This window comes from Musa acuminata, chromosome BXJ2-2, assembly GCF_036884655.1.
Source record: "Musa acuminata AAA Group cultivar baxijiao chromosome BXJ2-2, Cavendish_Baxijiao_AAA, whole genome shotgun sequence".
In the NCBI taxonomy this organism is placed as follows: domain Eukaryota; kingdom Viridiplantae; phylum Streptophyta; class Magnoliopsida; order Zingiberales; family Musaceae; genus Musa; species Musa acuminata.
Window position 1 is genome coordinate 27,915,206 of NC_088339.1, and position 23,524 is coordinate 27,938,729.

The 23,524-nt window shown below is 37.7% G+C and overlaps 2 protein-coding genes across 8 annotated transcripts; one reads left to right on the forward strand and one right to left on the reverse strand.

Annotated features, from left to right (window-relative positions):
• Nucleotides 1-370: 370 nt before the first annotated feature.
• On the reverse strand, nt 371-4,477 carry LOC135605789 (uncharacterized). The gene is made up of 5 exons (XM_065096257.1): nt 4,243-4,477; nt 2,646-2,718; nt 2,508-2,556; nt 1,922-2,045; nt 371-684 (listed from the first exon to the last, which is right to left on the reverse strand). Exons 1-5 carry the CDS (start codon nt 4,243-4,245, stop codon nt 604-606), a joined length of 330 nt encoding a protein of 109 aa, XP_064952329.1. The 5' UTR covers nt 4,246-4,477; the 3' UTR covers nt 371-603.
• Nucleotides 4,478-6,784: 2,307 nt separating this feature from the next.
• On the forward strand, nt 6,785-22,430 carry LOC135605786 (TNF receptor-associated factor homolog 1b-like). 7 transcript variants are annotated; one of them, XR_010484545.1, is made up of 14 exons: nt 6,785-6,944; nt 7,472-7,695; nt 9,930-10,041; nt 13,170-13,258; nt 13,363-13,431; nt 13,525-13,654; nt 14,559-14,717; nt 14,881-15,244; nt 16,547-16,659; nt 17,084-17,234; nt 18,746-19,200; nt 19,281-19,479; nt 20,311-21,707; nt 21,813-22,430. XR_010484545.1 is itself a non-coding variant. In XM_065096247.1 (13 exons), the coding sequence occupies exons 2-13, from the start codon at nt 7,509-7,511 to the stop codon at nt 21,655-21,657; spliced, it is 3,375 nt and encodes a 1,124-aa protein (XP_064952319.1). In that variant the 5' UTR covers nt 6,785-6,944; nt 7,472-7,508; the 3' UTR covers nt 21,658-21,799. The 7 variants fall into 7 exon arrangements, 1 of the variants encoding a protein (XP_064952319.1); XR_010484547.1 differs by having other exon boundaries at nt 17,087-17,234; XR_010484548.1 differs by having other exon boundaries at nt 14,559-14,708.
• Nucleotides 22,431-23,524: the final 1,094 nt, after the last annotated feature.

Sequence of the window (23,524 nt, forward strand, 5' to 3'; positions counted from 1 at the left end):
ATAGACTAAGGTGCATAGAGTACATTAGTGTTGTTGCCTTTAGAACTGGAAGATTGATGACTTGTGGGTTTTGTTTCTGCAAGCATTGATTTTAATATCAATATAGCTAAAATTTTTGGATTCATTTGCTAGTTTTCATACCAGGTGTCAAAAGTCATTTCTTTGTTTTGTCATGAACAAGCTAAGCATGTGCTGCTACAAGAACAATAGTTATAAATAAATCAGTTATTAACATGACAGTATGTAAATTATTGGAAATTACATGAAGATTGGCTCAACTGGTATCACATCATGAAAAGAGTCAATTTGCATTAAAAGTTAGAAGTTTGTATACAAGGAAGCAGTGCCCCAAAAGGAATCAACCAGGAAATAAATGAGAGAGATGTCCATGTCCATTCCTTGTAATATTAAATAGCAATTCACAAAAGATAATATCTGGGAATTCATGTGTGATACATCAGTGGTGAACAGTAGTACACTAGATATATACTTCAGCAGACAAATCATCCTTTTTTTCTGTGATATATTGCACAAAAGATAATCTGACAAACAAATCTTGGAATTTGTTAAAACCAACATGTATAATCATTTCTGGGGAGGTCTTCACAATCCATCTTTCAATTTATCTCCATTTGTATTCTCCTTTAATGTTGTGGTCAATTTCAAGTTTCGTAGTTCCTCGAGCTGCAATTAACCAAATGATAATGAAATATTATAATCCAAAAAAAAAAATGAAGATTAAAAAACTGCAAACTCAGCTCTTATTTTGGTGATTTTCCTCACATAAAGCTATAAATGGAGTCTGAAGATGTTGATGTATTTTAAGATTAGGCAAGCAACAAAAGAGAAGGTATTATAATTTTGTACGTTTCAGGTTATATCAATTCCATGCATGCAGGGACCGTAAAAAAAAATGTCACAGCACTTGAGCACTGGAGCAGCACAACCAAGGCCCAAATTTCATTTGAGCCACAATGTAAAGTTAATTCATAAAATGTCATGAACAATTTAACTAGGAGTCAGAAAGGTACACAAAACTGAAGTGTCCTGCAAATTGCAATATGAAGAATAGGGAATTTTCATATAAGGTGAGAGATCATACAACTGGAAGTGAATGGACCTCTAACATATTTAACAACCACAAAAGTCAAAGTTGTAACAACAATCACAACTTAAGATACAGCAATTACAAAATGTGAAATACATAGAAATAAATTCTTGGTATATCTTGACAAAAGGATGTACAAGAAAAAAAAAATTCATATATAAGCATAGAAGGGCAATTATCACTGGTACTAGGACCATTATCGCTGCCTTCATTATCGCTGGTGCTAGGGCAATTCATATGTAAGCATATATGCAAAAGGACGTACATGCTAGGACCACCTAACCATGTTTCTCCACTTATCACCATTACCATGCCTGGTGCTAGGACCATTATCACTGCCTTCATTACTTACCTACCAACAGTCCTCTAACATCTTCTTACCAGACAAGCATATAAGGGCAAATAAATTCATGCCATGCCTAGTAGTGTTCATTCTGGAGTAGCTGAGGACCAGCAAGTTCTATTTTGGAACCAAGTGCACTTGTGCAGTGGAGCAAACAGCATAGCAAGCCTCTACTATTAACTATTTAGTTTTAACTACATGGATTCTTTCCAGCAATTCATCCCTATTACTATTTAGGGTCACCTTATAAAAAAATCTAGGGATTATTACAGCTTTTCTCTTATATGACCAAATCACATAAGTGGTTAACTTTTACAGCATTAAAAAAAAACAGCAAACTCATAAACTGCAAGTACACAAATGATAATTTAATTAAAGAAAAAGTTAAGATTTCTGATGTAGCCCCAAAGTTAAATTAAGAGGTTCAGAAAATATGCCGGAGGATATTGATGTGGCAAGTTGCAACTAACCTCTCTGCACTTTTCTCTGTGAGCTGCTAAGAGCTCATCATACTTCAATTGCAAATCCGACTTTTCAGCTAGTAGCTTTTCATATTGAGAAATTGATGGTCCACCTAACTTTTGTTGGACGAACCTGATAAAGTCATTCAAGTAACTTTGTATCAAAAAATATCTAAACAAACACAGACACTAGAATTTAAGTTCTTTCTTTCAATAGAAGCAGTCTTTTACTGAAAATAAAGAACAGGTGTATAAAAACCGGAGAAGTGAAATAACACCAGCCTGTTTGCAAAGAAGTTAAAATCGTTGCAGCTATCTATATATTACATGGACAAAATTAAATAACGGCATAAAAAAACTGTTGGTTAATCTGTGATGAAAGAGCTTATGCAATATCATAAAACTAAAATTTGGGGCTTGGTAATTAGTGCCCTGGTCAATGTAGCCCAAAATACACAAGGCAAGTAAAACATCAAGTTCCTTCAAAATGGATTCAATAGATCTATCATTTAAAAAAAATCCAAAATTTTAAACTTGATTGGCACTTTGCATCAAGTTATATTCTGAATATTAGGAACACAGTCAGAAAGCTTACTCGACAGCAGATGAAGGCCTGTCATTTTCTTCATATAGTGCAACAAGAACTGCATTACGTAATGAGGTGGGTATTCATTGGTTTACCAAAACATCTAGCCAAAAAACATAATGAAAAGAGCCAACAAGACAGACAAACCTTTAGTGAGAGCATCAAGCACCCCACTTGATTCCAGATACTTCCTGAAAGCTTCCTTTTTTGCTTCCCTTTCCTGCAGAAGGCATTTTAGCGATAAAACAACATCACAAAATAATAAACCTGAATTCGTTAATACACAAAGAAAAAGGTTGAACAGCAAATGGCAAAACAACAGCAAGTTTTATACTCATTTGATGCTAACTGTAAATCTTGTTACAAGCTTTTGACATTTCGCAAGAATGAAACACGACTCTTTAATTTATGGCCTTACATGGCTTCCTTTGACATCTTTGTATCATCATGGGTAATTCTATCTCTGGTGATTGTTGCTTCACTTGTCGAAGTTATTTAGGAAGTTAATAGTAGAGTGTAAATGTTTTTCAAAACTGTGCTTTGGTAGATAGACTGATTGAATTTGAGTGTAGAATCTCTAGTTCCTTATATGACACATAAATTTACCTCTTAACTCTGAATAAATGATGCAGCTGCTAACTAAAAAACCATACTCTAACTGCATAAGTCTTTCGGATTGTTTTTTATGATCATATCAGGGATGGTACAAAATAAATAGTTAATATATAGAGAAAATTAATTTTCTACATGCTAGCATTTATTACCGGATCAAAGGAGGCATAGATTAACCTACCATTTCATGCATAGAAGCAAGACAGGGGACAATGGTTCCTTAGTTTCATTGCCAAAATAGTCAACATTTTTAAAGAACATTAGGTTTCAGTGTCAACTGTTGAACAAAGGGTTGAAGTTGCAGATGTAATAAGTTGTATATGGAAGTTGCGTTATTTAATTTATATACCCAAAGAAGGAAATTACTGTCTTTCAGGATTTACATAGAAAGAATAGATTATATATTAGACAATTTTAGAAGTACATTTGCTCCTAAGAGATTCAAACAGCTGGCTCAAGGGGTAGGTTTCGCTTAAATTTTTTTTCGCTATTTCTTTAGTTGTTTTATTTTTGTTCTTCCCAGGACTTAAGGCTTTGTAGTTTGTTGTTTGTTTGTTTGTTTGTTTTCTTTTTATTTTTGGGAGACAATGATTACCAGTTCTCTGGCTGATTTCTGAAACCTTACCTAAGGATTTACATAAAGTGTGAATGGATTGTATAGAAAAAAAATGACCAAAATTTTTTTTTTTCTCTTTTCCTACATTATGTATAGAAACAAAGACTTTGTTCAACCTGAACATTTAGAAATAGCATAAAACTAATTTGAAGAAACTAGTTATCAAAAAAGAAACTCGATATGAGTTGAAAGTTAAATGGTTGGCTTCATAATGAGTCTAAGCATCTAATACAGAGATTTCCTTATTTTGCAGTTCTTGGGGGTTCGATGAACATTTAATATATCCTCGATCCCACTTAAATCCATATGAATGCAGCTAATCCAGGATTTTCAACAACATAGTAAATGAAACAAACAGACCCAAATTGATCGCTACAAAGAAATCAAGATCTCAAAGACCTACAACCATACACCAGCTCACTACCAACCAACCTGGATCGAGAGGAAATGGTAATGTAAAAAATTTAGGAAAGAAAATGCCTTTCGAACACGAGGCGGCAAGAGATGAGGCATTACCATGCTCTTTATAGCATCAAACTAACTCCGACGAAATCCAGCCGAAAGGATCGGTTCTTGTTGGGGATCGGCACTGGAGATTAGGGCTTGCAGGAGCGTCTCGAATCGAGGAGGAGGAGCCGCGGAGCGGGAGCGGCGAAGTCGGTAAGCGGATCCAGACCACCACGGGAAACCACTGAGACTTGCAGCATACAAGTAATTGGTGCGGAGTAACGAAGAAGGGGGGAGACTATGATCGATATTGCGAATTTGCCCCTGCCCCGGTGGAGAACGCATGGGAATCCCCTCCAAGCGTTCTATCATCCGTGTAAAATTGGACGGTTAATTTTCGAATCTATTGTGAACTCCGAGATTTGAACGGTTCACGTGAGCATGAAAAGCTTGCAATCATCTATCTCGTTGGATAGGATCCTCCTAGGGCCTGGTTGAGCAGGGCTCCTCTCCGCCGTCGGATAAGGTCGCTCGAATGAGACGTCGTTGACTTGACGTCTGTTGCCGAGCTGTCTTCGCGTTCCTGGGACCCACACTTCAACTTTGACTTGACGTCTGCTGCCGAGCTGTCATTTTCAGGTTGGATCATCGATCGACCCGATCCATTTGGCCCACACGATTCGATCGATGAAGCAACTTTGGGCCTTCAACACGCCAGTTGATGATCCAACCAGACCAACTTGCTCTATGGATTCGAGTCGATCGAGGAATCCACATCACAAGAGTTCGGGGTGGGTCGAATCAAACCCGATGCATGAGCATCGATTTCAATCTGACCTGACTCGACCTATTGCCACTTGATGCTGGTTTCAAGGTCAACAAGGAATCTCAATTGCGTGACGCCGTCCATATATCGTTCTACTTGTGCCGTGATACCACCCGACAAAGGATGGAGGATGAAGAGATCGAAGTGGTTATCTATTAGAAAAAGCCAGAGAGGTTTTAGAGTGATGGAAATTGTCCACGCTGGTGCCTATTTTGACTTTGATATGACGATACAATGGAACTCAAACCAGAGGAAATTAATGGCTCTTCTTCTTCCTCCTTTTTTGGCGTGGAGATGGATAGATGCGTATCAGCCTTTGGAACTCAAACCACCATTGGTCAACAATCTAAAAGAAATCATATATGATGTCGACGTTATAATCGATCAGTGCAAGCTCGAGGAATAGGCAAGACTGCTTAAGGTCGAAGGATCCACACGGCGAGCGGCTGAAACCTGACTCCTGCTCAGGGTATGGGTTTGTGTCTCCCAACAATTCACCGACAACTGGTGCAGGAGGCAGCCATTGCGAAGCTCGAACAAAAATAGCAACTCGAGAACACGGCGAAGAGGAGCTTACAGGTGCTGGATGATGTTTGGAGCAACCATGTCCGCTGGAGCCTCCTGCAGATGAATGGCGCTGATTCCCTGACAAAGATTGAGTAGCTTCCTTTGTTCTCCAGCCTTCCTGCAGTTAAAAGGCTTTAGATCAGCAGCTGCCCAGCTCCCAAGAAGCGGCGAGTCTCCAAAGTCTGCAACATCTGAGTTTGAAAAGGGATGTATCAATACGTGGAGTGCAGCGAAGAGCTGCGCTGCACAGGATTCCGCCACGAGCATCTGTCGCTGATGCTGCTTCCTCTTCCATGGAAAGGTCAAGGCAAGATGAAGGCTCTCTCACCGCAGGCGTATCGACCGCTTTGTGCTGTCCCCAACAGATCTCTCTTCTTCTCCGTGGGAGCAAGTCTCATCTCCTCTCCGACCGATGTGGCCTTCTTCGTTTCCATCGCCATTCCTCTTAGCATCGCACTCCCCAGCTCTGCGAGCTGAAGCGATCGATCCGCTGGAGCGTGGCGTTGACGAGAGACACGTGTGTAATTATCTATTTTACATCGCAAATTATATTTTATTGTTTATTTTTTTCTTTCTATTTTTAACCGCGAAAGCGTATTTATTTTACCACGTGCTCAACATATACGGACCCAAATCTTACCTTTCAAACTCGATCCGAATCCGAATCCAATAGAACCCTAATCCTCTCTCTTTTCCATGTATAAAATCACATTTATTTTATCTTTTTAGCATGTTGCAGTACAAAGACCGCTTTCTGTACGCGTTATACTGACAATACCTTTTAATTTAATTTTTTATATGAAAAATTACAACAACGAGAAATTAATTTAACATACTTGCCACGTGTCACCTACTTTTCCCCAGTTTTATTATTTATTCAAGAAATTGAAATAAAAATATAATACAATTAAAATATTCTTAGCTACATCAATGGATTATTAAATATAAAAAAATGTCGATAATTTAATTGGTAAAGAGATTAAAATTACCTAAAAAATATTAAAGAATATTAATGTCAATTAAATTTCAACTAACTGTCATTTTGACAGTCAACCAATGGGAGCTGCTACTGTAACGGTTTACGTACATATACGTTTTAGGTTTTCTGGGTTGAATATGATAAATTTAAATAGAGAGGCTACAAATTCAAATTGGTCCTTTGGAGGGATCTATTTGCAAATTTGCGCTTATTTTGCACCAAATTCTTCTCCCTTTTTTTTCCTTCCTTTCTGCTGCTTCCCAATCTCTTCCCCATCTCTCTCGCCTCTCTCTCGCCTCATCGTCAGCTCGTCCTTCGCTCACCGTCGAAGGCGAGTGGGAAGAAGGAGTTTTCAACTCGCTATCTCCAGCTCCTTGAGCTGCGCGGCGCTACCGCAAGGTACTCGATTTAGATCTGTTTCTTAGCTCGGGCTTGGCGCGGGTTCTTTCGTGTGGGCAGTCGATTGGTCCTCGGCGTGTCTATTGGAGGTTAATTTTTGGAATCGCTGGAGATTCTAGCTCGATTCCCATGTGGGATTTCTTCTTTGATTTGTGGCCCTGCGGTGCGGTTGGAGATGTTAGATTCGATTGGGCGTTTTGGTCTTGATTTGGTTTTCGAGGTTTATGGTTGCGGGAACACGAGGGAAAACTGAGATTGGTGAATGGCTCAGGTTTCTAATAGGATTTTTAGGGCTTGATTTGTGGCTTTCATGGAGCCTTTTCTTATGGGCATGGACTTGGAGCTTGTGGATTTCTTTTTTTGTTGACCTATTTCGTTTTTATGAATTCTAGAGCTGTAGTTTTTGCCATACTTTGTTTCAAGATTCTGTTTAGCAGTTCGGTATGGGTCATTCCGGCGAACAAAAATGGCAACATCTCTTCTTATGTCTTTTTTCTTCCTCCTCATGCATGTTCGTGTTTGATAAGTTTGTCAGGTGAAGAAGAGAAGGGATTTGTTTGGGCAATGACCGGAACTATAACGGAGGATTACGGAATGAGCCTTAGGTCTTCAGCTACAGAGGGAATGTTAAGCGAGCAGCGCTGCCCGTCCAGTGATTCAATCACGGAATGGCGGTCCTGCGAGCAGGTTGAGAATGGGACACCTTCCACTTCACCCCCATACTGGGATACTGATGATGACGATGATGGCAGTGAGATATCTTCCCCTCAGTTTGTTGTTTTTCTGTTCTTGTGAAGTATCTTCCTTGCAATCAGATCATGTGGTTTTGATTCTCTTTTGGGTATAATCAGTAGTTGTTTATTTTGTCATTTTAGATTTGTTTGCTTAAACATAAGTGTACTCATTGATGGACTTTAATCTCCATGCATCAAAAGATTTATGCTGCATTCTAAAAGCTGATTTACATGGCTTTATATTTAAATTAAGCTAGTCGCTTGAAACTAAAAATCTATTTCTTTTGTGCCACATTCACACATGAAATGGAACGAGCATCTATGTAGTTGATAAAACTGACTGATGTTGACATGTTATCAGACGGGTAATTAAAGTGATCTCTTTGTTTGTGTTTCTATTAATATATTGATTTGAATGCAGGTCTCACATAGTTTACATAATGTATAGAAACATGTTTGCTATTCTTTCTTAAGAATTTCCTCTGTGATTCTGCAGTCCCAGTTGACATTGCATCTTTCATTGGCCATAAATTTTAAATCTGAAGTCCTATCAAACAATCAGCTAAGTAGAGCTCCTGAAAAATATGGTGCCAGTTGCTTGCTACATGTGAAATTTAAGGGTTCTCCACATAAAAACTATAACTGATATATTTTTTCAGCTAGCTTCTGAACTATATTTCTGAATTGAAACATTAACATGTTAAGAAACCAACTACAAAATGTACCTTAGAATTCTGAGGAAAGATGCATATATAACAACTCAATTTGTCTATTGAATAGTTTTGAGTTCAATTTGCTTTTTTTGCAGTATGTCAGCTTTGACAATTCGGAAATTGTATATGAACTGCAAACAAGTTAGTAACACGATGAAATAGTGGGAAGTTGCTGTGCTGTTAGAAGCAAATGAGAAAATATACAAAAAGAAGTTCCAAACCCTTCAAATTTAATACCATGATGGATAGTAAAATAGGTTATGTATGAAGTGAAGTGGTCTTTCTATAGACCATTTACTTTGTAGTATGCGTTGTTCAAGAAATTTGATAGTCATGATTTCCTCTTATGTCAATTCCATTGAGTAACTTTACCTGAGGAGATGTTTGTTGGTCTGACAAACACACACTGGTGTTCGTTTGTGGGTCTGATGTACACTGAATGAAGTTGTTGTTTAGAAAAAATCATTGTTCTTTAAACAAGTTTCTGAAAGGTAGTCCTTTGTGTAACTGTTTAAAGTTGTATGCTTTTATTGTCTAATAGGTTCCTTGATGGAATGATCAATATCTGTCTTCCTCCTTTTTTCCTGCTAATCAAAATTTTGAATGTGAGATGCTGTACCATTTTTCTTTGGGTTATCACCTTGGTATCCAACAATAATAAATTTTTGTTGATATGCAAGTTTTTATAATATTAGAAACTATTGAAAGTGAGGTGTTGCATAATCATAACATTCAGTATACACACATTTGTGTTCATATTCCTGGATTTCATCCGATAGATAACTTCAGTATAGTGCTTCTTGTTCTTGAAGGTGAGCCTTTGTATTTACGTAAGGTTGCTTCACTCTGACATGGGTATCATGTTTTGAGCAGTAGAAGTAGCTTCTCCACATGCAGGTTTAAGACAGTGTATACACCTCACACCCTGCAGATGGAAGTCGTGTATGGGCTTCTCTGTACTGTTGTGCTCAATATATAATTGAGGCTATTGAGGTGGAACTCTGCAACCGATAATTTTGGTACTTAAACATCAACACAGATGGGACTTGGATTCCAGTCATTTTCTGTCTGATTCCTTCCTAGAACGGCTCTCTTATTGTTGTAATGGGACTTGCCATATTGTTGGATAGTCGATTTATGCCATCTTCTTTCTTTCAATGCTTGTATTCAATATATAATTCAGGCTACTTAGGTGGAACTCTGCAACTAATAATTTTAATTTTTTGATATAAACACAGATAAGACCTGTATTGTAGTCATTTTCTATGTCTAATTCCTTCCTGAAATAACTTCCTTGCTTTTGTAATGGGACATACCATATTGCTGGATAGTTAATTTATGTGATCTTCTCTCTTTGAGTGCTTGTATTGGTGTATGATTATACAAATGGTCTTTGAACAGATCCAGCTTACAGCCCTGAGAACTTGCTTTCAGGGTTGTATTGTTATCCTCTTGAGATGTTTGTTCTTTTTAAATTTTGCTTTTCGTAGCATTATCATTTTTCTTGAGATTGAACCTATGATGCAACATTCTTTTAGGATCAAAGACTTTCGAGCTCTATGGAAGATTTACGTGGAAGATTGAAAAATTTTCAACAATCAACAAAAGAGAATTGCGAAGTAATGCATTTGAAGTTGGAGGCTACAAGTGGTATAAACCTTATATAAAATTTTTGTGCCAATACTTCATTATTTTGTTTACTTGGTCATTAAGTCCCTGTCTTTTCACATTAATAATGGATGAACTTACTGGTCACTTACATGATAGACCTCGCTGGTGTATGTTATTTGCTGATGATGTTGTCTTAGTTAATAAGAGCCTTAGTGAAGTTAATTATAAACTTCAGCTATGGAGGTAAGTTTTAGAAACTAAAGGTTTCAGATTAAGTAGGATTAAAACTGAATATATAAATATAATTTTAGTGATTTTAGAAATAGACAAGAGGATATAGTTAAATTGGATGGACTAGAAGTCCTTTTAAGTAAAAGTTTTAGGTATCTTGGATCAATTATTCAACAAGATGGAGAGATTAATGATGATAGCATTCATAGAGTAAAAGCAGGATGATTAAAATGACGAAGGACGTTAGAAGTCTTGTGTGATCATCGGATACTTTTGAGATTGAAAAAAAAAATATAAGATCATTGTGAGACTAACAATGCTTTATGGATCTAAGTGTTGGACAGTTAAGAAAAAAACATATACAAAAAGTTTGTGCCGAGATAAGAATGTTGATATGGATGTGTGGAGTTACCAAAAAAGATAGGAAAAGAAATATTTTTATTCGTGAATAACTAGGTATCATTTCGATAGAAGATAAGATAAGAGAAAATCGTTTAAAATAGTACGAGCATATGCTTTGGAGACCTTTGGATGCGATAGTCAGAATAGATAAAATAATTAATGTTAGTGGTACGGAGAGAGATAAAGAAAAATCTAAAAGGACTTTAATAGAAGCTATAAATAAAGATTTAAGTATTCTGAATTTAACTAAACATATGACTTTTTACAGATCTTAATGGCAGCAAAAGATCCATGTAGTCGACCCAAATAGATGAGACTTACTGTTTTATTGTTGTTGTAGTCATTTTTTATATTGTTATTGTTTGTGCTTTACTTGCAGACACAATTGAGTGTAGTTCAATCTACTTGTTACTTGGGAACATTTGTGTAATTTACTTGAGAACAAAAAAAACAAATTAATGTATTCATTTAGCAAGCATTTCGTTGAGAGTGTGGGTTGGTCTTTACAAACACTCGAATTGGGATGGTTTCATGGGAGATATGAGAAAGTTTCATAATGGTCGACCTAATTTCAACCATCCAAAAGATAATGCTGAGTTCATATGCACCTTTAGGCAAAATAGGGATTTGTTTGAAATTCAAAATCACCCTAGACCAATGAAAAGTCTAGTAGGGGGATACAACTTTTTGTAAGGGTATCAATATTCACCTGAAAGGAACAAATAGACAAATGAGTTAACTAATCAAACCCAAAATCAAATAATGAAAAATTCTATCATCAGTCATATTTTTTATAATTAAGTTTCTACTGTCAGTACTATGATTTATATTAAGGAAAATAGTTGTTTTTGGTGCCTTGCTGCAGCTCTGGATAAGCTCACTTCTGTTCCTTGATTTGTTTAGTAACTTGTATTATACTAGTTTTGCCTAGCCACCTCTTAAATTTTGGTATTTGAAAAAAATTATCTAGCTACTTTACTTGAGAACAATGTTTAATTTGGTATACTATGCTTTAACAAAAGAGAATTGCTACAACATAATATCTTGTTTATTTTGCAAGCTGGAGATAAATGTGTGAACAATCAAAACAGGTTTTAATTTAATACACTCAGGCACATATGAACATATAATGTTTGTCATGTTGCTGTATGCTGTTGTGTTGAATATGTTGTTTATGTCTATAAAAAGATGGTAATTTATATACTCGAGCACATACTTGAACATGTTGAATATGTTGAACATACTTGAGCACATTATGTGCTTCTTTTGTTGTAATGGATTAAAGAGAAATATATACATGACGTCATCATATAATTCTGACACAGCCACATTACTGAATCAAACCTCTGGAGATATATATATATATATATATATATCTCCAAGTGTAGGATTTCCTGGAGCAGGCACATATGCTTGGTCAAACTTCTTTGACTCTCTTGAAATGCTCTTAAAGAGATGTCTATATGGAAAAAAAGTTAGTGGCTGCTTACTTTTGTTACCATTATAATTCTATAGATCTGGCAGATTATTTTTCCCATGGTGAGAAAAAGCTTTGATATTCCACAATGATTGTTTCATAGGATCAGCATCACCATTAAATACTATTCCGTACTTCCAACCCATTCCCAAAACATAACTTGTCCTACTTTTTAGTTTTCAGCTAGTTGCAAAGTGACCTTATTTCCATTTCTGTGTAGCTGTATATGAAGCATCAGACTTTTCTTTCTTACTTCAAATTTATATAACAGCGATGGAACCAAAAGGAAAAAAAAAAGGGAGGTGATGCAGTACCCATCTACAGCTTGTCATGCTTCCTAAAGTAGTTTCTAATCTTTATTGCAGCAGGACAGCACTTAAGCTCAAAGGTGCTTGTCACTGCTTTATATTGCATTTGTTTATCTTGATTATTGCAAATAAGTTTTAAATTTCTGGTCTAATACCAGTTCCAACACCTCATCGGATTGCTGTGATACTAGCTTGCTTGATGGTTTACTGGCTTGTACAGCCTAGTATCATTGATAAGTATAGATTGGTGCCGATCTACATGGTCTATGGAATGCACCGCTCGGACTGGTACCAAAACCCTGATTGAGAATTACCTTTACCAATTCCTTGTTCCTTTTACAAATTAATAATATTTTGTATGCTAGAACATGGATTGACATGCTGTTCCATACTGTTCAGCATGGATGATTACGTTGTCCGATGGAACGGCTAGATGAGGTCTGCCTTGTATTGTTGGAATACCTTGTACTAGAGTAGGTTGCCGTATGTGATTGCTTGTCACTACAGTTTAGTACAAGTACAAGACAAGTGACTTTCTTTATTTTTTGGTTATACCACAGAGACATTCTGGTCAAATGAATTTAGGTTGCATTGGTAGTAGCTGAAATGACATGTTTATTATTGCATCTAGGATCTTGAATAATTGTTATGTACTAATAGACATGCTTACTTATTCAGATATATCTCAATCTTATGTCTGTTGTGTAACTTTGGCTTAAGATGTAACAGTTTGTTAATTAATTTTGCAGGTACATTTTGATCTACCCACAGGGTTGTGATGTCTGCAATCATCTTTCATTATTTCTTTGTGTTGCTAATCATGACAAACTTCTCCCAGGTTTGCAGCATGGCTTTTTTCTGTTCTTTTTGGCTAAGTAGAGCCTGATTTCTAAATTTCAATAGCAAACCTTATAATTCCTTTGTAATTCATGATGTTGGAAGGATGGAGTCATTTTGCGCAGTTTACAATAGCTGTAGTCAACAAAGACCCAAAGAAATCAAAGTACTCTGGTCAGTCAATCATCAGATGATCTAACCTTACAGAAAGTCAACTTAGCCTTCACTAAGCTGCATTAAAGCTTATGCTTGTAAAGAAATTTGCAGATACATTACATAGGTTTTGGAAAAAGGAGCATGATTGGGGTTGGAAAAAGTTCATGGAGTTATCTAAAGTGTATGATGGCTTTATTGTTGCTGACACTCTTGTTATTAAAGCCCAAGTCCAAGTTATCAGGTAAACATTACATATATCTGTTTCTAGTTCCTAGTCCATAATATTAATATCTGTTTATAACTTGATTGGTTAGTTAAACAACTCTTGACAGGAACAAAAAATTAGAATCTGTAGTTGACATAGATGCACATGTTAATGTGGTCACGGTTCATAGTTTGCCTTGTGCATTTTGTTATGTTGATTTCAGTAAAAATGTGGGGAAGCGATATGTTTGAAACATGGTTTAAAATACTAGTCAAATTAGTATGTACTGACCGAAATTTACAGGTCCAACCAAACATTAAAAATGAAACTATAAGATTGGTACTGCTCATTATAAAGTTTTCTATCATTTTCTAGACACACAAGTCGTTATATCACTCTATATCTTGGAACTATAAAGGCAATCTGGTACACCAATTTCTGAAACCTTAATTGGACTGGTATATGTAATCTTTGTCTAGAGGTTTAGACCCATCTGGCTTATTAAAGAAGCATGTGTAACCAAGTTTTTCAATCTTTTCTGCATGGTGTTCTGTTGACTTCGTACTTTGGATTATAACTTGGTAAATGAGATGAAAGACATAATGACTGAAGATCTCTTAGTTCAATGTTGTTGACCTTGAATGCAGTGGTGTTCCAATACTTATTTTTTTGATATGTGTGCAGATATGGATACTTGACCTTAATCTTGTTTCTATTGAGAGCAGTACTTAGTTTTTACATATTTAATTTGGGCTGCATATTCTCATCGTTGTTTTGTTTATATACGGATACCTATTATAAATTCTCAGGTTTTTTCTAAGGACCATTTTGCTTGGAAATCTCTATTGTACTTACTATGATAGTTTATTATTTTATTTTGCGTGAGGACATTTTGTTGATCTTTACATATGTTTCTTCATTTGTGCAACTGAAACTTCAGGGAGAAGGCAGACCGCCCTTTTCGTTGTCTTGATTGCCAATACAGGAGGGAACTGGTCCGAGTATATTTGTCAAATGTAGAGAAGGTTTGCCGGCATTTTCTAGAAGAGAGAATAGGCAAGCTTAGCAAGTTTGTTGAGGATAAAGTGAGGTGGTCTGGGTAAACATTTTTCTGAGTTAATAGTTTAAAATGAGCCCTTGTATTACTCTTACCTTTTAATTTTATCAAAAGTTGCTGCATCTGGTTTTCTACCTCCTGATGGCATTAAGATTCCCTTTTGGCATATGCAAGTTTGTGACCAAATATTGTTTGGATGTTGCAGTTTTCGTGCCTTTTGGTTCGGAATGGATCTAAATTCTAGGTGGCGCATGTCAAGAGACAGAACAGATGCTATACTGAAAGCAGTTGTTAAACATTTTTTCATAGAGAAAGAAGTCACATCTACTTTGGTTATGGATTCTCTATACAGTGGGCTAAAGGCTCTTGAATTTCAGAGCAAGAACATGAAAGGAAGAGCTAGATTAGTGGATTTGGAAGAATTACCATCTCCTATGATCCTAGTTGATAAAGATTTGTTTGTATTGGCTGATGATGTAATTCTTCTGATTGAAAGAGTGGTATCAGACTCCTTGCCTCATCAGCCTTTGCCTTCGAAAGATGACAAGTGTCCACAGAATCGTACCAAGGTAGGTAAAGAACACTTTTTAGTCTGCTATCTAGGTAGACATGTTGTATGCCTTAATCTGGATGAATTTTGTTTGTCAATGGAAGTGACAATTTTTTTTCCATAAAATTCTATGAGAAATATCTAGGTTCTTTTGTGAGGTTTCCCATTTTAGCAGATGTACTTAGCTTTTGGCTTATGGAAATTTCTTGTATTATTTAGTATGCATCATTATATATTTAAGGGCTATTGTGTAAGTGCTGTTGGGTTCAATTTTCTGTTATGACCACAATTTGCAAGTTTGATGAAATGTGGTGGTTTGCAATCTGTAATCTTCCTGATAGTTACATAATTTGGGAACCTATAGTTAGTTTAGGGGATTATTATTTTTGCTTTTAAGATGGGTGTTATTCCTACTGTTAATGGCTAAGGATTGAGATATCTCTAGGCCATTTGTTGAGCTTTAATTATTTATAAGTGTAGCCGACCCTAATTAACGATGACTGCTAAGAAGATAATACTGAGGTATGGATGCTCAATTTCCTTATATGTATATTGTAATGTGTGGTTCTGTAAGGAACAACTCCTCTTAATTAATGCTTATCAACTTTGTGGAAACATAAGAACTTCCAACCAACAACTGAGAGGCTAAACCAATACTATGATAAGCTATTTACTTTATAGGAGATATAAACTCATGCCTTTCCTCTTGCACTCACTTGGTACTCGTACTTTTTAAGATGTGGGAGAAAAGGTACTTCCACTGTCCCATAAAATCCTTTTGGGTTTACGTAGTACTCATTGGCTCAATCTAGATGGTCAAATATCTTCATAGTGCATACAATAAATTTTTTTCTTCCAAATTGTATTCATGGGAACCCTTGACATTGACTTGGTAGTCTAATCCAAAATTTAGTCATGTTTGTTAGGATTTAGAATTTGGTTCTAAGGCAACTAAATTTGGCAACTTTCCATTTTGTTTGTGTTGTAAATATTCAGTAGATGCATGCTCATGTTTCTTGATGTTTATGCATCCTGTCTAGTTTAAAATTTTGTGCTGTTCAGTGTTGATTATGAACATCTTCATTTAATAGAATTGACATCACTATCTCTCTTATCTCTGGTTTTGGAAAAACATAAACATTGATTTTTTATTTAGGAAATCTTGTTAATGTGTACATAGTTTGCCATACAATAGACATTGCTGGCTTTCCCCACAGTCTGTTGTTTTGATAAAGTTTCACATAATATAAATCTTGGGCATCAAACTCCCATCTTTCAGACCTCTAGTCCCTAATATACACTAACCAAGTTACATATGTAGGATGGAAGCTCTGGGGATGAGTTTAATAAGGACTCCATTGAGCGTGATGAAAAGCGACTTATGGAGCTGGGTCGTAGGACAATTGAAATTTTTGTCCTAGCTCACATATTCAGGTAACTAACTTATCTCTGACGTTACTGGTTGCATTTGTAACCAAGTTTTACATTACCCTGTTATGTCAGTACACTATGAAGATTCTTTGTGCAATTAATTATTGACCAGGCCATGCTTAATCCTTTTAGATCAGTTTATGAACAGTAATGTTCTAGATATATCTTTCTAAAATGTCTAACCATATACCTTTAAGCATTTCACAAGCCATTCAGGTTGAGTGTTTCATGTGTGCAAGTAAATGTGGTCCTAATGCTCTTTTAATTAAAGTAGTGAAATTTAAATTTTATGAACTACCTTTTTTTATATATGTTACAGTTTGATGTTGTCATTAGTATTTGTTTCTTATTTATTCAAATTGTCCGTGGACTAATCTATGGGATCTTTTTTGTCCTTAATGTCTATGTTCTTTTATGTTGCGGGCAGCAGTAGAATTGAAGTTTCCTACCAGGAGGCTGTTGCTCTAAAGAGGCAAGAGGAGCTTATTCGGGAGGAGGAAGCTGCTGGCCAGGTTGAACATGAGCTTAAGTCAAAGCGTGGTGCTGCTGAAAAGGAAAAACGTGCAAAGAAAAAACAGGTGGGGTTTTGATTCTGTCAATATTTTGGGAATTGTGCATTGGAGACCTATATGTTAGCATCATGGGCACTGTTTAGGTTGGAAGTTTATGTGAACACTTTTTGAACCCTCAGAATATGACACATATGAATTATGACAAATATGACCAAATTACCTGGCCTTTGTTTAAGACAAAATTTTCTATGAATAATGGTGTCTAAGAGTGTATAGAAATCCTAAATTCTTTCTTATGTGCTTTACTTATTCTCCCGCATTCTGTCTGTGAAAGCCTTAGCCTCACCCATCCCTTTAATTGATCACCTCCCTCTAGACCCTCTCTTCATTTTTCCTGTTCTGCTCTTGAGAGACTCGAAATATATTCATGAGCAGCTGGAACTTGAGCTTGGTTTTATCTCAGGTTCATTTTATTTCTGAACATATGCACCATGGTTATAAAGACCGACAGTTTCTCTCAGGATGGTCAGCTTTCACCACTTTGGTAGGGGTCAACATGCGGACTAGGTGATTTTGCTTGATTTTGTTTGGGATAAGTTGTATGGCCTAGTATGCTTACTGTATACTAAGTATCTGGTGGTAAGCCTAATGTTTGTACCTATATTATTTTCTTTTTAAATTTATGACAGTTGTCACCGTTGTCAATCTTTCTTTTTTCTTCTTTCCCTCCGCCTTTCCATCTCTTTATGTCCCTGACTATTCCTCTCTTTCTCTCTCTTTTCCTTTGCCGCTGCCTCCTCCAACCAACACTGCTGCCACCTCATCACTGCCATGCTGCCTTTGTCTCCTCCACCCCCATGTTGCTGCTGCCTTCACCTATTCTCTCACTAGGTCACCACTTCTTCCTCTTCCACGTTTTCCTCCTTAATTCTTCTTCTCTTTCTCCTTCTCTGTGCCCCCCTCTCCTCCTCCTCCCCTTGCCAGACCCATCTGTCGGCACAGGAGCATAAAGATGCATTGTATGTCCAACCCTCCTGATACCTTACCGGTCCACCCAGGGACAAGTACAGGTTCCGGACTGAAATTTTAAACCTTGATATGAACCTTCTGAGCTCAAGTCAATCATAAAAACCCATATGTTCATTTGAAGCAAACACAAGCAGGGATCCATTCATGCTTGACTTATTCACCGATGGAATCTATTGCTGATCCTTCTAGATTGTCAGATCGTGTTTATTCTTGGTAAGTCAATTGCATTTTGATTTTAGAGGAGGTGACAAAACTTAAAACTTGTTGATGTTCACATGAAACCATCTCTAAGTCCAATATAACTTATCCTATGCTGCATTAGACTTTATGAGTTTTATTGTAGTTGCTTTCTTTGCAAACTCCTACAGGCATCGTGTCTCTTTGTTCTTTTTGAGCTTTTACATCATTTTTGCAATTGAAAAGATATACAGTAGCTTTTCCCCTTTATTTTTTAGCTTTGGTGTTTGATTAACTTCAGTTTCATAATTCAAGAATAGAAGTTGATGAGTTTGTAGTCTGCTTAATCTTGTTCTTTACTCTTGTTCCAGGCTAAACAGAAGCATAATAGTCGCAAGGGTAAAGACAAAGTAAAGGACGTGAGGTGTAATCAAGCACAGGAGAGGCTCCAACAAGAAACTCCTTTGGAAGAGCGAACTTCAGATAGCTTCTCCTCTGGGCAGGTAGAATTGATTATTGAAAAGATTGATGCACGAGAAGATGTGTCTGAGACTGGAGATGATGTTGCTGAGGTGCTTCAACCTGATTTAGATGACAGAGATACCAGTCCTACTAATTGGGACACAGATACATCAGAAATTCATCTGATCACTGAAGCTAGTGGCAGCGATGTGCAAAATGGACAAACTGAAAAGAGGAGTCAATCTGTTATGGATGATAGCTCCTCAACGTGCTCAACCGACTCAGTTCCTTCTGCTTTCATGAGTGGACCATATAAAGGAAACATTTTACCAAACAACAATGGTGCACAGTCTTCTCCAAACAGGTAAATATAGATATGAGCATATTATGTTGTGGTGGCTGTAACACCTGGAGTTTTTAACGAGTGACAAACTGTATATGCAGAAGAAAAAATCATTGGAGTAGAGAAACAAACAACCGCATAAGTTTAACTCATGGTGGGCAAATTCCACCTGAAACTACTTCTGTTGATGGCCATTCACATGATGCTACTGGCAGCAAGGCTTCCCAACCTGAATTGGAGGCCACTGGATTCTCCTTCAAGAATGAGATACAGCATCTTGGCAAAAATTTAGCCAGGAAGGTGGAGTTTATTGATACATTGACGTTTTATTTTTGCATTGGGGGTTTTATGATCATTCCAAACTTATATATGTTCCATATGTTAGATGTTGCTTCTTTGTTTGTTCTATACTTGACTATGCAGTAATGCCTACTTGGTGTAGTTTACTATAAATTTCTAGAGACATGCATGTCTGACCATTGTGCAGCTTTATGAATGACATTGTATGGTTATTGTGGCTTGTTCTGACATGCTTGCTGCTATTACAACTTGTACTGTAAATATTTTGGGGACAGCTTGGCATTGGCCTCAAATGTAGCGCCAATTGATGTGTCCAGTTATGTATACACTAATTCTCGTCTGTTCTATTGTTTCCTTGACTTTTTTGAAAATGCAGCTATGCTTATTATTTGTGTTTTTGAGAGCTCTGAATTTCTTATTTGTTCCCTGAAATGAAATGTTATCTTGAAGTTCCCATTGCCTAGTGCTGCTTTAATGTCAATTAATTGTCTTTGTTGCATTGTTCTGGATTCGCCTGAGTACATCTGAACTATTAGCTTTCTCTTGATTGAAAGTAATACTTTAGCACATAGTCTTTTTGGTGAGTCTTGCCGAAGTTATTAAGCTTGAATAAGGTCATTGCCTGCTGTTTCATTTTAGGATTGACATGATTGTGTCATCTGCATAATTCCCTTATTCGAGTTTCTTTCATATCCCTGTATCTATCTACTAGGAGTGTATAATCTCTTTGTGCTGATCTTGTCAAACCTTGAACATTTTACTTGGTGTTCGATAATGTTATTGAAGTTACTCAGCAAGCAACTTAATTTCATGACTTTTTCTTTCTCCCAGGAGGAAGTTTCTTCTCTACAAAAGAAATCAACATCCAAAGATCAGGTTGATGCGGAGAGTCAATCCTCTTCATCTGGCCTCGGTAAAAAGCCACTCAGCACTATTCAGCAGCCAAAGCATTCCTCAGTTGTCACCACCTCCACCACTGCCATCACGGCTGCTATCACCACAGTGGAGCCAGCTTCTTCTAAAGAGGCAACATCGAGTAGCACATCTCAAACCGAAAAGATTCTTGTTCTTGCATCAGGATCAGCACCAGTTTCGTCCAGTTCCCAGTCTGAAGCTCAGAAGCAGAACATGCCATTAAAGATTAATACTTCTCATCAAGACAATGCAATATCACGGCCTTCCAGTGCTCCTCTTGTCCCGGCACCAAGGCCACCTGCTTCCATCGCTTCCACAGTTCAAGCAGTACCTCTCCTTTCACGCTCTGTTAGTGCAGCTGGTCGATTGGGAACTGATCCATCACCATCTGCCCCAAGTTATATTCTGCAGTCATACAGGAATGCGATAATCGGTAAAACTATGCGTGCAAGGAGGTCTGATATTATTGATGAGACTACTTCCTCAGGCCAAAGTGTTTCATGCTCACAGTCTCCATCGGTATGCCTATCATCTGCCTCTATGCTTCCGCCTCAGGCCCTTGTAAGGAAGGACCAGACATCAGTTCGACCTGGCTTGACCTTTGGTTGCCTCAAGCCGGAAGTAGTCCATAGCCATCATCCGCGGATAGATGACAGCTACCATGAATCCAGCAGCAGCAGTCAGAGGATTGGTTCATCTCTTGTGGATAACATGCAGAAGCTTGACATTGATAATAATTTGTGGAAAGAACAATATCCAGCTGAGATTGCTTCCAGGATTACTCCGTATCAGGACCAAGGTACGGTGGCAGAGGAGTTTCCTCACCTCGACATTATCAATGACTTGCTCGATGATGAACAAAACATTGAACGGGCAGCTAGAGGTCCACAACATGGCTTCAATAGGCAGTATTCTTTGCCAAGTAATTTGTTTGCTGCTGAGTTTGGATCATTAGGTGGCTCTGGCCGGTTTGACCATTCAGATCAGTACTATGAAGAGGGTTTCCTTGGGGGCTACGGCACTTCCGCTAACCCCCTTCAAGGGCTGAGGGATGGAGCTCTCCAGCAGATGGATCTTTCATCATATTCTAATAACCATAGCCAGCTTGATGGATTGATGCGGAACCATTGGCCTTATGGGAACACTGATCCATCCATGCTCAGATTGGGGGACGGGGATGCTAATACGTACCCTTACCAGTTCCGAGTCTATCGTGCAAGAGGTGGAAACAGATACTTGTATCATCCTGCTAATGGGCCTTGAGAGCACATAATAGGATTGACCATTTGGTCATAACAATGATTATAATCCAGGTAATCTGTTCTTCTGAGCTTTCCGGTGAGATGTAATTCTTTCCTTGTTTTTTCCACTTAAAGAAAGGCATTTCGTAGAGAGTGATTTTGCATTTCCTTTCATAGCGCCATCTGCTCTTGAATGTTTCTCGAGTTTTTCTTGCCGGCGGAAGCGGAACCTGAATTTGTCTGCTTGCCTCGAGTGCGGAGGTGAGGTGCTAATTCTACTTATTTACTGGCATGTGTCTTTCATGTTTAAATAGGAAGCCATACGAACATTTAGTATTCCCCCCTACAAGCAAATTTCCGAATTCTGAAGCTGATTCATGTGATTTTTCAACGCCACCCATAGCAAATTTACCTTTGCCTGTTTGGTTTATTAAGATTACTTTCTCTTATGTTTTATATTCTTTCTGATGACATTACGGAATATCGACTTGGAGAAAGGGTTATTGTGAGCATCCATGTTTGAAGTTCATCCTGTAACCTTTTGAGTCGTGGAAAAGGGAAACTCTTAGGTTAGGTTATTAATTGCATGTGTTGGAGCTGTTGCTTCCGTGAAAGAATCAGAATAAGTTGGGACTTAAAATTGGCATTGATCGTTACAACAGTGTAAGCTTTGGAAAAGCTCAAATGCAACAATCTTGTTCAATTTTTCTCTCTTCTCATGATGTTCCAGGCAATTATTATTTACTGTCAAGAATGTTGATTATTTATTTATGAATTCCAACTTTTGATTCGTCATGCTTTTCCAAACCATTATTTTTATATTCACGATGTTAATGTTTGGCACAGAACATGCAGTTATTCTCAGCCATAAACATCTATCGGACATGTTCATAATATTTTTAATTTCGGATGTATCGGATGGTACATATCGGTCCATCAGCCTATCGACACATGGGTCTTCCGTTATCGGTATGAATCTCATGATGTCGATCTTAACATTTTGATCCTAAGAGAGGAGTAGGAGAGAGAGAGAGAGAGGAAAGGAGAAAGTGAGGGTGAGGGATGGGGTTGTGTCGTCTCGAGGTTGGATAGGTGCGTGGGAGGACGACGAAGTTCGTCGGGAGGGATGCAGTGACAATGGAGGGTGATCAAGTAGAAGTGTTGACGCGGAAGGTGAGTTTCGTGGGGTCGGGGTCGGGGTCGGGGTCACAGGTCCTTATTGATTATGTCAAGTCAACTAACTCGCATCCGCTGTGGTTGAATCAACCTGTATTTACTCATTAGAATTTTGGCATACTGCATTAGCAATTCTATATATATCAGTCATCCAATTCATCATCTTCTGGATGATCATTTTATCTGTTATTCTCAAGACAGATGCAAATCCAATAATCAATCACTCGACACCTTTTAATAAAGAACTGCAAAAAGAGTTGCATATCTAAAGACCACTTATCGTTTTGGTGAACATAACATAGCAAAATTAGAAATGCGACGCCATTTTTGTTGCATAATACCACAGCCTCGTACCATAATATGTTGCTGTGATGGACAACGCTAAGGAGGCCATCCTCCTCCGATGCTGCGCCTAAACATAACAACTTTATTGCCGTGATGGACAACTCTAAGGAGGACATCCTCCTCCGATGCTGCACCTAAACGGCTCCTGCGTCGGCTTCCCCGGAGGATTAACCTCGGTAACCGGGGCGCGTTGCTCGCAGTGCTGCTCGCCATTGCCGTCCACCCAGCAATCCGTGGGAGTGTCGGGGCTGGACCCGTCATCCGCTTCATCCAAAAGCCTCGCCGCCTGCGCGCACTGCGTGGTCGACAGCCATAGCACGACGGAGACGAGGAGGAGGAGGAGGAAGAAGACGACTCTTCTTCCACGG